This window comes from Cercospora kikuchii (assembly GCF_019650295.1).
Source record: "Cercospora kikuchii DNA, contig_00004, whole genome shotgun sequence".
Taxonomy (NCBI): domain Eukaryota; kingdom Fungi; phylum Ascomycota; class Dothideomycetes; order Mycosphaerellales; family Mycosphaerellaceae; genus Cercospora; species Cercospora kikuchii.
Genome location: NW_025408585.1, coordinates 2,349,740 through 2,363,731, shown reverse-complemented (window position 1 = coordinate 2,363,731; position 13,992 = coordinate 2,349,740). Strand labels below are relative to the sequence as shown.

The following is a 13,992-nucleotide window of genomic DNA, read 5'->3' as shown; positions in this document are numbered from 1 at the left end:
CTGCTCGAATTCCATCGCCGGCACCGCTTCCGCACGCACACAGCCATGGAAGAAATCGCCCCCGAATACGACGTCGTGGTGCTGGGCACTGGCCTGACGGAATGCATTCTGTCCGGCGTGCTGTCCGTCAAGGGCAAGAAAGTGCTGCACATGGACCGCAATGACCATTACGGTGCCGAGGCCGCCTCGCTGAACATCGAGCAAATGTTCAAGCGGTATGGCAACTACAACAAGGGCGAGGAGCCGTGGAAGAAGTACGGCCGTGCCAACGACTGGAACATCGATCTCGTGCCCAAGTTGCTGATGAGCAACGGCGAGCTCACCAACATCCTCGTGTCTACCGATGTGACGCGCTACATCGAGTTCAAGCAGGTTGCTGGCAGCTACGTGCAGCAGGGCGCCGCAGCCAAGGCGACTGTCGCCAAAGTGCCCAGCAGTGCTGGTGAGGCGTTGAAGAGCCCGCTGATGGGACTATTTGAGAAGAGGCGAGCAAAGAACTTCTTGCAGTGGGTTGGCGAATTTGATGAGAGCAACCCATCCACACACAACGGTATGCAGGTTGGCTGATAGGGGGAAGAAAGAATCTGACTTGATGCACAGGCATGAACCTCGCCCAGACCACGATGAAGCAGGTCTACGACAAGTACGGCCTCGAGTCCACCACTCGCGACTTCATCGGACACAGCATGGCTCTCTACCCCACTGACGACTACCAAGAAAAGAAGGGCGAGGCAAAGAACTGCGTCGAGCGCATTCGATTGTACGTCAACAGCATGGCCCGCTACGGCAAGAGCCCTTACATCTACCCTCTGTACGGTCTGGGAGAACTGCCTCAAGGCTTCGCTCGTCTCAGTGCCATTTACGGTGGAACATACATGCTCAACGCGAACGTCGATGAGGTAAAGTACGAGAACGGCAAGGTGTCGGGCATCCGAGCAACCATGAAAGAGCGAGACCAAGAAGGCGAGGGCATGAAGTTTGAGACCAAGTGCAAGCAAATCATCGCCGACCCATCATACTTCACCGATAAAGTCAAGGTGACAGGATACTTGATCAAGGCGATCTGCATCCTCAAGCACCCTATCCCCAACACCGACGATTCGGACTCGCTGCAACTGATCATTCCTCAATCGCAAATCGGCAGGAAGCACGGTATGTTCCTTACTTTCCCTCCCACTTCGCGTGCAAACAAGACAGCTAACGAATTTCTCAGACATTTACGTCGCTATGGTCTCCTCCACCCACAACGTCTGCCCGAAGGGCTACTACATCGCCATCGTCAGCACCATTGCCGAAACCGATGCCAACCACCACCTCGAAATCAAGGCTGGCCTCGAGCGCCTCGGCCCAATTGAAGAGCAATTCTTGGGCAACCCAACACCAATCTACGAGCCAGTTACCGATGGTACACAAGACCAAGTCTTCATCAGCAGATCCTACGATGCCAGCTCGCACTTTGAGAGCATGACAGCTGACGTCAGAGATCTCTACCAACGAATTTCTGGAGAGGAACTCGTTGTCGAGGGTCTCAAGAAGGAAGGAGCGAATTTTGAGGTTAACGAGTAGACTGTCGTGCACAGAGTGACTGATTGCAGGACGAGATTGCCCAGCTTGATGATGAATTTGGACGCAGTGCTTTGGAGGACAAGAGACTGGTCTTGTTGTAGAAGAAGAAGGAGGGCACTGATGAGTGTGTGCCGGAACGATTTGAGGATCACGAAGAGTTTATACCACAACTACTACTGCTACTACCGATAGTCAGATATGACATGTCCAAGAAGGATATAGAACGGCACAAGGATCGTTTTGCATGACTTTGCTGCCTATTCCAAATGAGTGTGAGCATCACTTTGTTAGCCGCACAACGCGGGTTCAAACGCAAATGGAGGCAGTGAAACAAGAAATTGCCTCGTAATCGTAAAAAGTCGATTTGATTTCGCATTTGAGACCACTGGCTTCATGAATCGAGAAAGCCAGTTCCCTCAATTCCTTCCTCTATGTACACACAATCCATTTCAAAAATCCCCTTATTGTAAGGCGCTGTCCGTGTTGACCGCAATTGAAAAGCCCGTTCCATGAAATGTGTCTTTGTTGCTCCTGCCTTCCTGGTATCATTCAAGAGAGTCAAGGAGCAAAGACGATGCATGCAGTGGTGCGGTAAAAGAAGTAAAAGTAAGGAGCAAAAACAGCTGGAGTCGTTCTTGGTTCGCCTCGCCATATATACAGGGCCCGCTGCGTGGAGAAGTAGGGTGCAAAACAAAAAGTTCGATTTCATGCAATGCTGCATGCGAACCTCTCATCAAGTAGACCAAGCCGGGCCATGCGAAGCCAGGTGCTCTTGGGGTGTGGTGGCGGTACTGTTTCGTGAGGTGTAATGCGATGGTGATGATAATGCGATGGGAGAGACTTGCTCTGGGGGCCATATAGATTCGTCATTCATTGGGTGGTTTTGGGTCGTAAGTCGCTAAAATGCGCTGAGAGAGAGAGGACGAAGAGTTGAGAGGAGTGGACAGCAGGCTTCGCGCTTTCTTCAACGCCGCTGCCCGGCTTCCAGGTCACTGGCAGACACTGTGACTTGCTCGGTGGTGGCATTTTCTTGCTGCTGTCGATTCCGTCGACCGAAGCGCGGTATCGAGACGGCCGGTAATCGCGATCTCCAGCTGCGCGATGTAGGTTCTGCTTGAATGGCGGGATCCTGATAGACGTCCCGCTCTCGCCGTGCACGTTCTGCAGCTGCTGGGTTTGGCTGCTCCGCACGTGTCCCGTCGCTAACAAAGAAGCGTGGTGTGGCGAAGAGCATTACGCGGGGTGCAAATGGCAGACCATGTCGTCGTGCTGGAGGTGGTTCCTGTGGCAGCCGGCCGCGCGCTGCAGCTGCATTTGCGCCGTCTGCTTCTGGCCTGGGTTTTGGCACATAGTAATCGGCTTTACACAACGGACAGCAAGCCCTCCTACTCGTGAGCCATGGGTCGACGCAAGATCCGTGGAATGCGTGCCCGCATGTCAGCCCTCGCACATCGTCGTCGTCATCGAGTGTGTCCAGGCAAATGGCGCATGTGTCACCAGGTGCAGCAAGCATCTCAGGCGGCGCTGCCGTTGCTATTGGATCGTCTTCGTCGTCATCCAGTTCTGTGACAGCCGAGTTGTTTCGATCAATGCTCCTCTTCCTGGCTTTCTCCATATCTTCGATGGTAACCATTTCCGCCCCTTTCTCTCCACTGGCAGTAGCTTGTGCTTTCGGTGAGTCTACAAGCGCATTTTCGTGATCTTTTTGTGCGATGCTGAGCGCGGTTCCAGGCCGAGCGGTATCGACGGAGTTCTTGCCAAACGCCTCAATGGTACCCTCTTCGTCTCTCATACTCCCTGCTCTGCTGGTTGGCGCGGTCACTCCACCCTCTGCAGGAAGGCCTTGGGCTTCGCGCGAAGATCGCCATGTCTTGTACTTGATCAATGGAAAGCGCTCGTTCACATCTTCCATGGACATGAGCTTCTTCTCACGCCTCCTCCGTCTCGGGTGCGGCATTTGCGCGAGGTCAATGGGTTCGCCATTTTCGTTCAAGGCACGCGCTGCACGATTGCGTTGGTTATATCTGAAGCAGTATTTTACGCCGACGATGATCCTGTGAGCGTCATTGTTAGCGTCACAGGGAGCCATGGCAGAACCGCGGGAGTCGGAGGAGGAGAGCTATCAGCATACCATAGGTTCGTAAAGACTACACCGAATCCGAGGGCGACGAAGAACAACAGCGGCGAGCTCGTGGGTCCGCCTTTACCGGTGTCGGTGCCGGTGGTGGTCGACGACGGAGCGCTCGAGGTGGTCGACGACATGGCTGTCGCGAGCGGTGGTGCTGTGAGTTGCGAAGCGCACAGCAGCGGCGCGCGACTGACCGGCCACAGTGGCGGCGCAGGCGCTTAGCGCAGGATGGAAGATATCGCTCGCGCAAATGGGTGTGTTGACAGGGCTGGGAAGACGTCCACACGGCTATAACATGGTATGCGGGTGTAGGCTCCTTGGCTGCTGATGCGGAGATGAGGCCGTTTCGGTATTGTTTCCTGGGTCGCCGCCGCAAAGGGAGATGTCGCGCAGACGCAACAACGAGAGATCCAGGAGTGGTCGCAGGGTGGCGAGATCGACGTCTAAGTCGTCACCAAAGCGATGGTGAACGAGAGGAGGATGTGGGCTGCGCTGCCTCTATTCACGCCAGTCGACTAACGGGCGCCGCGCCGGAACGTGCTGCGCATCAAGCGAGCGTGCGACTTCGGCAGCTGTTGCGAAGAGGGGAAAGGCTGGCGCCGCGGGCTGAACGCGCACCAAGACTCAACTCGGCGACGCAGCTGTCTATCGCGGGACGGCACACTCCTCGCATTCGACGGGCGAGCAGCGGAGGTATATGGCGTGCGGCGTGATGGGATGTTGGGTTGGTGGGCAGCGCATGAATCGTGGATGCACGTTGGCTGCGTTCCAAGGAGGAGCACGCCAAGAATCACGGCTTTGTGTGTCAATCGTCACCCTCTCTTTACAATGGGGCTCTCGATGATGATGAACAGCTCATCTTCTCCACTATTTCCCCAGCCATGGGGAGAGGCGAATTTGTTATCATTGTCGCCACTCCACATCTCCCAAGACCATTGCTCGGCATGACTGAAGGCTGAGCAGAACTGGCGAAGCCACTCGGCGTGCACCTATCTGCGGTACTGTGGTACTTCTGCTAGACCGGGTGCAGAGTCAGCCGGCTGCACTGCATCTACGATCACACGATCGATTTTCCCTACGTGGCGTGCTGTACAGCCGCGGCGCGTAGATTCTCTTATCACATACCCTGTTTTGTCACAGACGTTCAGGATAACGTGCCCAACTGGGCTGACACCGCAACTCTCACTGCTGTTCTGGGATGGGCAGGACAGGGATTCAGCGGTGCCATGACTGGAGCTTACCGCGACCACTCGCTGGAAGCTGTGGAAGCTATCCTCCAGCTAAGCCTAACGCAACGCCGAGCACTTCAGGCACAGGGCGTACCGTTGGTCCTCGACTCGTGGGCGACAAGATGCGCTCGCCAAGCATGATGGCCACATGCTCTGTACCAAGGCCTGCGTATACGGCGTGCAGTGTTGTTGGCTGTAAGCACCGAGGGATGCTCGCACACTTCTATGCAGTTTGCACGAGGCATGCACGGTGAAAGGTCTGTCACATCGCAGCGGCTCCTGTTCTCCAATGTCCACCCAAACACACTGTTGTTACCAAGTCGCAGACCGTGCGGTGTCGTGTTCGGAGGGTTCGTGAAACCCTGCGTCTTCCGATGCAAACATGTTGGATACCACCAAGGGATCTCTGGCCAAGAATAGAAGCTCTTTGGACGCTCCGTACCGAAAGGCTGAACCAACTCGAAACGGGCTGCACGTTGCACCTAACATGAGGTGCTGCATTCCCTAAACAAGCAACACGGTTGACGGGCTTCTCAGAGCCATGGTTCCGAGAGCCTCCACTTGACGCCCAGAAACGGTCGCAAAGGCTTCCGCACCCAACCTGTGTGAACCGTTATGCCGCTCGAACATAGTTCAATGTCAGACTACTGCTGTCCGAAAAATGTTGGAAAAGACAAACACGGTTGGGAAACAGTCTGGAAATACAATTCCAATTTGGGTTGTGATGAGCATTCACAGATCCTCGCTCCACTGTACTCGTTGCCTTGAAAATCGACAGACATGGCTCAACAAGCAGACGATGCCGGATCAGGCACGACTGCTAGGACTGTGGCCGGTCAAGAAATGATACAAACGTCTTCGCTCTACAGGTGCAGCTGCACGGCTCCTCCGGAAAAGGTTCGCTCATAAATTCCGATTGAGATTTGTGGGTATATAAACAAGGACGAAATCCTGTTACTGGACAGGTCTGGGTCGAAGCAGACCACAGCCCTTTGTCGTGTAGAGCAAGGAGGCGAATCTGCTGCACAGTGCTGCAAAGCGAGAAGACCTGACCATTGTGTTGCGGAGATCGCATCTTGCAGCGCTGTGGTCCGGTGAAATTGTGAAAGGGCAGAGAGGGTGAAGGAAATGGTTGGTGGAGAAGAGATCGTAGAATCTGCAGCGGGAAGGTCCGAGCGCGATGCGGCTTGCCGAAGCTTGGGGAAGTGATGTCAGTCCAGTCAGGAACGAATCGCGTGTGAATAATGAAGTCGCGTTTCTTTCTCTTTCCTGCTATACTCGCCTTCCTCCGCTATTCCATCGCCACATCATGACCAGCAGCCAACATGCCGCCCTTCGTCTCGCGAAAGCGTCACTCCGATGGCGCATCGCCGCCACCTCCAGCGAAGCGAGCAGCGACTACGAAGGCGAAGGCGAAGAGTGCCTCGAAGCAAGCCAAGGCCACCTTATTCGATGCCGCCGATACGCCGAGGAAGTCGAAGTCCGCAGCAGAGACGAAGAAATTCTTAGAAAGTCTTGACGACGATGGTGACGACGTATCCCTCAGCGAGGTCGACAGCGACGAATTCGAAGATGTGCCACCCGCAAAGAGACAGAAGACGGCAGCAAATGATGAAGATCGGGACGATGAAAGCGATGAAGATGACGACGGAATGGACTGGGAAGACGCGACTGCGCATCCTGTCGCTTCTTCGTCAAAGCCTGAGCCCGAGATTGGCGACATCAGTGTGTCCTTGAACGAGGAAGGGGGCTATATCGAGCCCGAGATATCACTCGCCACTGGCAAGAAGGGTCCTTCAAAGCGTGAGCGACAGTTCCGCGTTCTCACGCACTGCCTCCATGTTCAATCGCTTATGTGGCACAATACTGTGCGTAATTCCTGGCTGAATGACAAAGAGGTTCAGAGCATTTTGGTCAATGGACTTGGAGATGGCGTCAAGAGGGAAATCACGAGATGGCGGGAGAACATGGGTACTCTGACGAAGGAAGAGTTGGATGCAAAGAAAGCTGCAGCGGCAAAGATCAAAGCACGAAAGGAGAAGAAGGGCAAGGGAAAGAGCAAGACAAGGGACTGGGGATACGAGGCTGCGCATCTGGAGCAGGGGGTGCCTAATTTGAGCCAAGGTGATCCTCTACTGAGACTGCTAAAGATGGTCACAGCATACTGGCGCAAACGCTTCACTGTGACTGCACCAGCATTCCGCAAGCAGGGATACATGCCGCTGAAGAGGTTGCGCGAGAAAATCAAGCATTGGGAGAAGAATCGCGAGGATTCGGATGAACATGGCGAACGCATTGACAATGTTGAAGCCTTTCGGAAATTGGCGAAGTCGTGCGAGGGGTCGAGAGATGTGGGCGCACAGCTGTTCGTGGCTCTGCTCAGAGGCATTGGTCTCGAGGCGAGAATGGTCGCAAACTTACAGCCTGCGGGAACAGGCTTCAGCAAAGCCGAGGAAGCTAATGAGAAGAAAAGCAAGCAGACGAAAAAGACTGAGGCCAACCTTGACGCCACAGGTTCGGAAGGTGAGGCTGATAGCACACCGCAGAAGAAAGCAAAGACGTCAAAGAAAGCACCGTCCAAGCTGAAGAAGGAGAAGCCGAATCGCGTGTCCTCCAAAGGCAAAAGATCGGCGCCAATTCAATTGGAAGACTCGGATAGTGCTCTCAGCGAGCCGCCTTCTGATCTGGATAATGCTACGCAGGACGACCTTGGCCACGATGACGATGATGACCTTTCAATCATTGATGTAACTCCCATCCCGCGGAAGAGGCCCGGCAAGAAATATGATCGTGACCTCGCGTTCCCCACGTACTGGGCTGAAGTTTGTTCCCCTGTATCACACAAATGGATACCTGTAGATCCTATCGTGCTGTCTACGATCGCTTCGACGGACGAACTATTGCAAACCTTCGAGCCTCGGGGAAAGAAGGCAGAAAATGCAAAGCAGGTTATCTGCTACACCATTGCTCACAACTCTGATGGCTCAGCAAAGGACGTGACAGTGCGCTATATCAAGAAACACCAGTTGCCCGGCAAAACAAAAGGCATGCGAATTCTGGCTGAGAAGGTGCCAATCTACAACAAGCGGGGCAAGGTCAAGAAATATGAAAGCTACGACTGGTTTCGCACAGTCATGTCGCCGTACGATCGACCACAAAAGAAGCGAACGGCTGCGGACGACCTGGAAGAGCAAACAGATTTGAAGCCGTTCAAGCCTGCCAAGGAAGTGAAAGAAGTCGAGAAGGAAAGCCTGCAGTGGTACAAGCAGTCCGCTGAGTTCGTTCTTGAGCAGCACCTGCGGCGCGAGGAAGCGATTCTGCCCGGTGCTAAGCCCGTGAAGGCCTTCACAGCTGGGAAAGCCGACAAGGCGGTGGAACATCCTGTCTACAAACGTTCGGACGTGGTCAATTGCAAGACGGTTGAATCATGGCACAAAGAAGGTCGTGCAGTCAAGGTCGGCGAGCAGCCTCTGAAGCACGTTCCGGTGCGGGCAGTGACAATCGTCCGAAAGCGAGAGATGGAAGAACACTTTCGAGAGCACGGCGAGAAACTGCAGCAAGGACTCTATGGATGGGATCAAACGGACTGGATCATCCCACCACCGATCGAAAATGGTGTAATACCTAAGAATGCGTTTGGCAACATGGATGTCTATGTACCCACGATGGTTCCAGAGGGAGCTGTACATCTGCCACTCAAGGGCTCGGCGAAGATCTGCAGGAAGCTGGAAATAGACTATGCTGAAGCATGTACGGGCTTCGAATTTGGCAAGCAACGTGCGGTGCCGGTCTTGACAGGAGTCGTTGTGGCCGAAGAGCACGAGATCCTAGTCAGAGATGCTTGGAAGGAACATCAAAAAGAGATCAAGCGCAAAGAGGATGTCAAGCGCACTGCGGCCGCTTTGCATTGGTGGCGCAAAATGGTGATGGGCATGCGCATTGTGGAGCGGATGCGTGCAGAGTACAATGAAACATCTGGTGATCCTGATGCGAGCAATCCATTTGCAAGGAAAGCACAAGCTGAGGGCCGAAAGGCGGAAGCTGATCTGGACGAAGATGCCGGAGCTGGGGGTTTCTTCCGCCCGCACGACGAAGAAGAGGTTCCCCAGAGCGCACGCCGTGGTGCCGATGCAGAATCGCCCGCACAAGAAGATGGTGGGAGTGGATTCTTCGCTGACAGCGAGGACGAAGCCCCGGAGCAAAATGTCGTCGATGATGGTCTGCTCGTTGAGGAAGACCCTGACGGCGCCGACACTTCGCTGCGATCTTCTGTCGCTGCCATGCCTTTCACACCAATGTCGTTGCAGTCTGCTCACAAACCGCAGGGAGCTAGTGAACTTGAGCACGAGGACGAGGATGCAATAGAAACAGCAGGCGGCTTCATCGCCGAGGATGAGGACGGTGAGCCCCAGGAGTCGAGAAAGGCGCCTGTCAAGAAGCATGCCGTGTCAAAACCGCCAAAGACCACTGTCAGGCCGAATGGCCGGCGCTCCTCCAGAAAGGCCGTGGTCGCAACACCATCCAGTGATGAAGATGCCTTATCCTCGTTGTCAGAGCTCGAGGATCCAGACGAGTCTCTGCCAAGGGAAGAAGAAACCCCAGCGTTGCGCCGGGAGCGAAGCTCTCCACAGATCGTCATATCACCGACCAAGAAGTCCGCGAAGCCAGCCAAACGCGTTTCGCGAGCACGAGGCGCGAAGAAAGCAACGCCAACGAAGAGTCAATACTTTAACCACGGAAGCGATGACCAGGAAGATGAGAACGAAGGAGATGACAGCGAGCCGGAAATTGTCAAGCCATCGCGCACGACTGCGAGAACCAGATCGAAGAGATCCTAGGATGGCTGTCTAGGCGCGCTATTCACGCTTCTGCCAGCACCACCAGGCGTGCCGGCATATGTATGTATAACGAGGGGGCTCATGTACAAATTAGCAAATGTTCCGCTGAACCAGGCCTGTTGAACAATGTCCTCCCGGGACTTACGCGAAGCAGGTTGTTCTCGTGTCGGCTCACTTTGCACGCCGTTATGAAAGAGGTCGAAATGCAGGCTGAATGGGATATTTTGGCGGGAGGACATTGATGTCCTTTGGCGGATCAATTGATCAAGTCTCTCGAGACTGAGGAGGATGAGCCTTTGGCGTGGTCAGCACAACACGATTGAAGCTGTGAGCCAGTCGTCTGCGAAGCAAATGGCTGTCTCCAATGTAAGACCATAAGCCTTGTGTTGGAGAAAGGATTAACAGCTCGCTGCACGTTTATGTAACACACGGAGATGCGGAGTTAAAACGCTCTACAGCCGCCCCTTCAAGACGATAAATGGCATGAGCTGAGCTTTTGATCCTGCTATTATATTTCTTAATCAGATTCTATGACCAATGTCGACTCCCAAGATTCTCTTGACAGGTGCCACGGGGTATCTAGGCGGAACGCTTCTCACCCACCTAATTTATTCTGATTACCCAGCCTTGAAAGGCATCACATACACCTGCATCATTCGAGGCGAGGCTCGCACTGCCAGACTAAAAGCAGCCTACGGCGACCGCGTCAGAATCGAGATAGTGGATAGCCTCGATGACACTGCACGCACCGCAGAAATCGCCTCTCAGCATGACATCGTCATCAACGCCGCAATTTCCTTCCACGTTGAAAATGCCCTCGCCTTGGCCCGCGACCTTTCTCAACGACAACAACAACAACAACAACAAGACAACAAAAGAGTCCTCATGCTCCACACCTCCGGAACATCCAACCTCGCGGACCGTCCTATCACGAACCCCAGCTCAAACCCACCTCGCGAGTTCGACGATATTCAAGGTGACATCTACACCTTCCTCCAAAAAGAAGAATTTCTCATCCCCTATCCCCAACGAACGACTGAACTCGCCGCCCTAGACGCCGCGGTTGAACATCAGAATATGGTCGCCCTCAGCATCATGCCTCCAACAATTTTCGGCACCGGTACAGGCATCTTCAATACACGAAGCGTACAAGTCCCGGCATACGTAAATGCCGCGTTGAAACACGGCAAAGCCGTCATGGTCGGTACGGGAGATGCGCAACTAGATCACGTCCATGTTGAAGATCTTGCGGAATTGTATGCGCTCGTTTTGATTGAGTTTCTTGAGAATGGTGGGGAGAGATTGCCGAAGGGCAGAGAAGCGATTATTTTTGCGGAGAATGGAAGACATTCGTGGGGAGAGGTTGCGCGGGGTATTGCAGATGCGGGGTTTGAGAGGGGACTGTTAGGGAGTAGAGACGTTAAGTCTGTGACGTTGACGGAGGGGGCGAAACTGTTTGCTGGAGGGTTAATCCCCGAGGGGAATGAGGAGTTGATTGAGGTGAGTTTGTCGAGCAATGGGTTGACGAAGGCGAGTTTTGCGCGGAATCAACTGATATGGAGAGCGACGAGAGGGCAAGAAGAGTGGGTGCAAGGTTTGAAAGAGGAGATCGAGCGATCGGTCGAGACGAGACGATGATGTTGAACTGGTCAGGATCTGTGACGGGAGAAGCAAAAGAAGTAGTCATCAGCGCTTAACAATATGTATTGGCATTATACCTCTTCTGTATCTACAGTGGCCACTTCCTCGTAGCCACCGCGTCGGTAATTCATGCCGCCGCGAGGTACATCGTACATGATTGCGTAGTCGACGACTTCGCCATTAAGAAGACCTTTGTTGATAGGCTTCCTCCCGAAGACGGGCCCATCCATCCAAAAGTCTTGGCAGTTCCGTAATATTCCTCTCGTGAACGGGTTCGTGCGTTTCGATTGCTTCTGTTTCTTGTTTTTGTGGCCTTTGTAGCCTGAAAAGGCGATCGCAATGAAGACGTCAGCTCCTATCATCTTTCCACACCTCGTAAGAAAGCCTTCTTTCTTCTTAAGCTTGTGGCCGTGTCCGGTTGGGTTGGGACCGCCACCACTACTGTCTAGCTGTGCAGATTCGACGTTCATCGTACCAGCAGCGACGGCCGTCATTAGTGGGTTGACGTGATCAGTATTTCGCATGCTCTCGTATGTAGTGATGTTACGCGCGACTTGGTAGAAGTGCACGAACAGAAGCATGAATGTCCAGGTGAGCTGAAGTGAGCCCCAAGCATTCGTGATTATTGTAAGTGGATCTTTGGAGAATTCGGCGCAAAGCTCGGCTTTCAAGATCCTGCAAGTAGCGTCTTTCGGAGCAGGTAACACGTCCAGATCTGACGCCATTAGCGCTGAGTCAAAGCAAGATCATTTTTGACACTTACATGCAAGGGTGAGCTGGATAAGGAATCCAATGCCTACGATCAAGAATAGCACATACAAGATGAAGTGCTTGTGGTTGTTGACAGCCACACAATTATCGACCCAGGGGCAATGGCTAGGATGTGTTAGTCGTGTCTTGTCTCACTCAAGGGTAGCTCAACTCACTGGTCTTCTCTGGCTACGCACCGTCCGCAACGCCGGCAATGCTTACTCCGAAGTGGTTTTCGTATCATACAGGTCGTACAAAAGTGGGTCTCGTTGAAAGCATTATGCTCGACAAGCTCATCAATCGTCTTCTTGGTCTGGCCTCGACTCGCGCTTTTAGGGATGAATCCAGGATCTGCCGTCATCGTCATGAAATAGAAATATGTGCAGAGGCCGTAACTTGTCGCGAAAAGCAGGTTGAGGAGGAAGTTGGTCGAGAGAGTATCTGGTGCGGTGTGAGTGAGCGTCGTCAACAGACGTATGCATTGACTTACTGGGGAGTATCTTGGTGATGTAGCGGACGCCAACCCAGAAGAGAGTACCTGCAAAGATGCCCGCGAGGAAAGGGGTTTTGTGCATCGTGTTCATGTCCGAAGGTGCCCAGCGTAGTGTTTTCGTGACTGCGTACTGCAAACCGTAGCCAACGACCAGTACCCCAGGGATAGATACCCAGGGGTTCATATATGCCAACATGTGTAGTTGCAGCCCACCGAGCACGAAGGGCCATAAAAAGAAGAATCGCTTGAAGAACAGCCTTCTGTCGTTGACGAATGGAATCGGAAATGCCAGGGGATTGCCAGACTCATCGTACCCGCACTCGATGAGTGCACGATGCCACATGCGCTCACTCTTCATCTTGGCAGCTGTTTCTGCCGGAGTGTCGCCTTGAGTTTGTCCTTCTTGAGGCTTGCTTCGTACAAAACGATCGCTTCCGTACTCGATAAGCTTCAGGATGCTCATGTAATTGCCCTTGACCAACGCCCAGTGCAGAGCCGTGAAGCCCATGTCATCTGTCGCATGTACATCTGCGCCGAAGCGCAGCAATACATCGATGCATGCAGGGTAGCCCTTATACGCTGCCCACATCAACGAGGTATGGCCTTGCGCATCCGGTATGTCAACAGGTAGGTCTGGGTGATGTAACAGCATAATGAGCTGGTATACATTGCCATCGAGGGTCGCAGAGTGCAACAGATTGTATCCTTGATCATCCCGTATTAATGGATCGGCTCCGCTGGCTAGGAGTAGGGATACAATTGGCAGGTTGAATCGCTTGCTCGCCCATAGTACGGGCGTCGCCTGTGCATCACCGCCCTTTGCGTTGACGTCGGCGCCGGACTGGATGAGGAAGTGGCATAGCGCATGGTGTCCGTTGATTGCAGCCCACTGACTCGCCGTCAGTCTATGTCTTTATGTGTCTGCCTCTTGATCGTGATCATCGTACATGTAATGCTGTGATGCCCTGCTCGTCGGTCGACTTGGCACTATACCGGCCGCTGTCGAAGAGTTTCTGGATCGATCGCAATTCCCCCAGTCGCGCCAATTGCATGAGGTCCGATTCGACGGGAAGACGCGGCGGGCTCGAGTCCAGATCGCTCAGCTCGACTTTGTCCAGCATCTTCGACGGCGAGTTGGGCGCGCTGCCCGAGTCTTTGCGGCCCGGAGAACTGTCGCGCGACGGCATTTTGAGGTGAAGAGCAGAAGAAGGGGTGCCTTACGGCGGCAGCGCCATCTTGTTGGTCGCAACGTTGCTGGCGGATTCGCGAGACGATGGCATTTCGTATGGATTGTGGCTGCCAAAGTGGCTGTGACGGCAAGCACGGCCCATCGACGCGTGGCAAGTG

General features: G+C 53.8%; 5 protein-coding genes across 5 annotated transcripts; 3 read left to right on the top strand and 2 right to left on the bottom strand.

Moving 5' to 3' along the window:
* Positions 1 to 45: 45 nt before the first annotated feature.
* On the top strand, positions 46 to 1,566 carry CKM354_000716400 (uncharacterized protein; the record flags this gene model as incomplete). Its single annotated transcript, XM_044802507.1, has 3 exons — positions 46 to 550; positions 601 to 1,152; positions 1,214 to 1,566. 3 exons carry the CDS (start codon positions 46 to 48, stop codon positions 1,564 to 1,566), a joined length of 1,410 nt encoding a protein of 469 aa, XP_044658442.1.
* A 964-nt stretch (positions 1,567 to 2,530) lies between these two features.
* CKM354_000716300 (uncharacterized protein) lies at positions 2,531 to 3,828 on the bottom strand (the record flags this gene model as incomplete). The annotated part of the gene is made up of 2 exons (XM_044802506.1): positions 2,531 to 3,620; positions 3,698 to 3,828. 2 exons carry the CDS (start codon positions 3,826 to 3,828, stop codon positions 2,531 to 2,533), a joined length of 1,221 nt encoding a protein of 406 aa, XP_044658441.1.
* A 2,420-nt stretch (positions 3,829 to 6,248) lies between these two features.
* On the top strand, positions 6,249 to 9,761 carry CKM354_000716200 (uncharacterized protein; the record flags this gene model as incomplete). Its single annotated transcript, XM_044802505.1, has 1 exon — positions 6,249 to 9,761. One exon carries the CDS (start codon positions 6,249 to 6,251, stop codon positions 9,759 to 9,761), a length of 3,513 nt encoding a protein of 1,170 aa, XP_044658440.1.
* A 537-nt stretch (positions 9,762 to 10,298) lies between these two features.
* Positions 10,299 to 11,399, top strand: CKM354_000716100 (uncharacterized protein; the record flags this gene model as incomplete). Its single annotated transcript, XM_044802504.1, has 1 exon — positions 10,299 to 11,399. One exon carries the CDS (start codon positions 10,299 to 10,301, stop codon positions 11,397 to 11,399), a length of 1,101 nt encoding a protein of 366 aa, XP_044658439.1.
* Positions 11,400 to 11,473: 74 nt separating this feature from the next.
* On the bottom strand, positions 11,474 to 13,832 carry CKM354_000716000 (uncharacterized protein; the record flags this gene model as incomplete). The annotated part of the gene is made up of 5 exons (XM_044802503.1): positions 11,474 to 12,117; positions 12,166 to 12,278; positions 12,329 to 12,593; positions 12,643 to 13,534; positions 13,593 to 13,832. 5 exons carry the CDS (start codon positions 13,830 to 13,832, stop codon positions 11,474 to 11,476), a joined length of 2,154 nt encoding a protein of 717 aa, XP_044658438.1.
* Between the last annotated feature and the right edge of the window lie 160 nt (positions 13,833 to 13,992).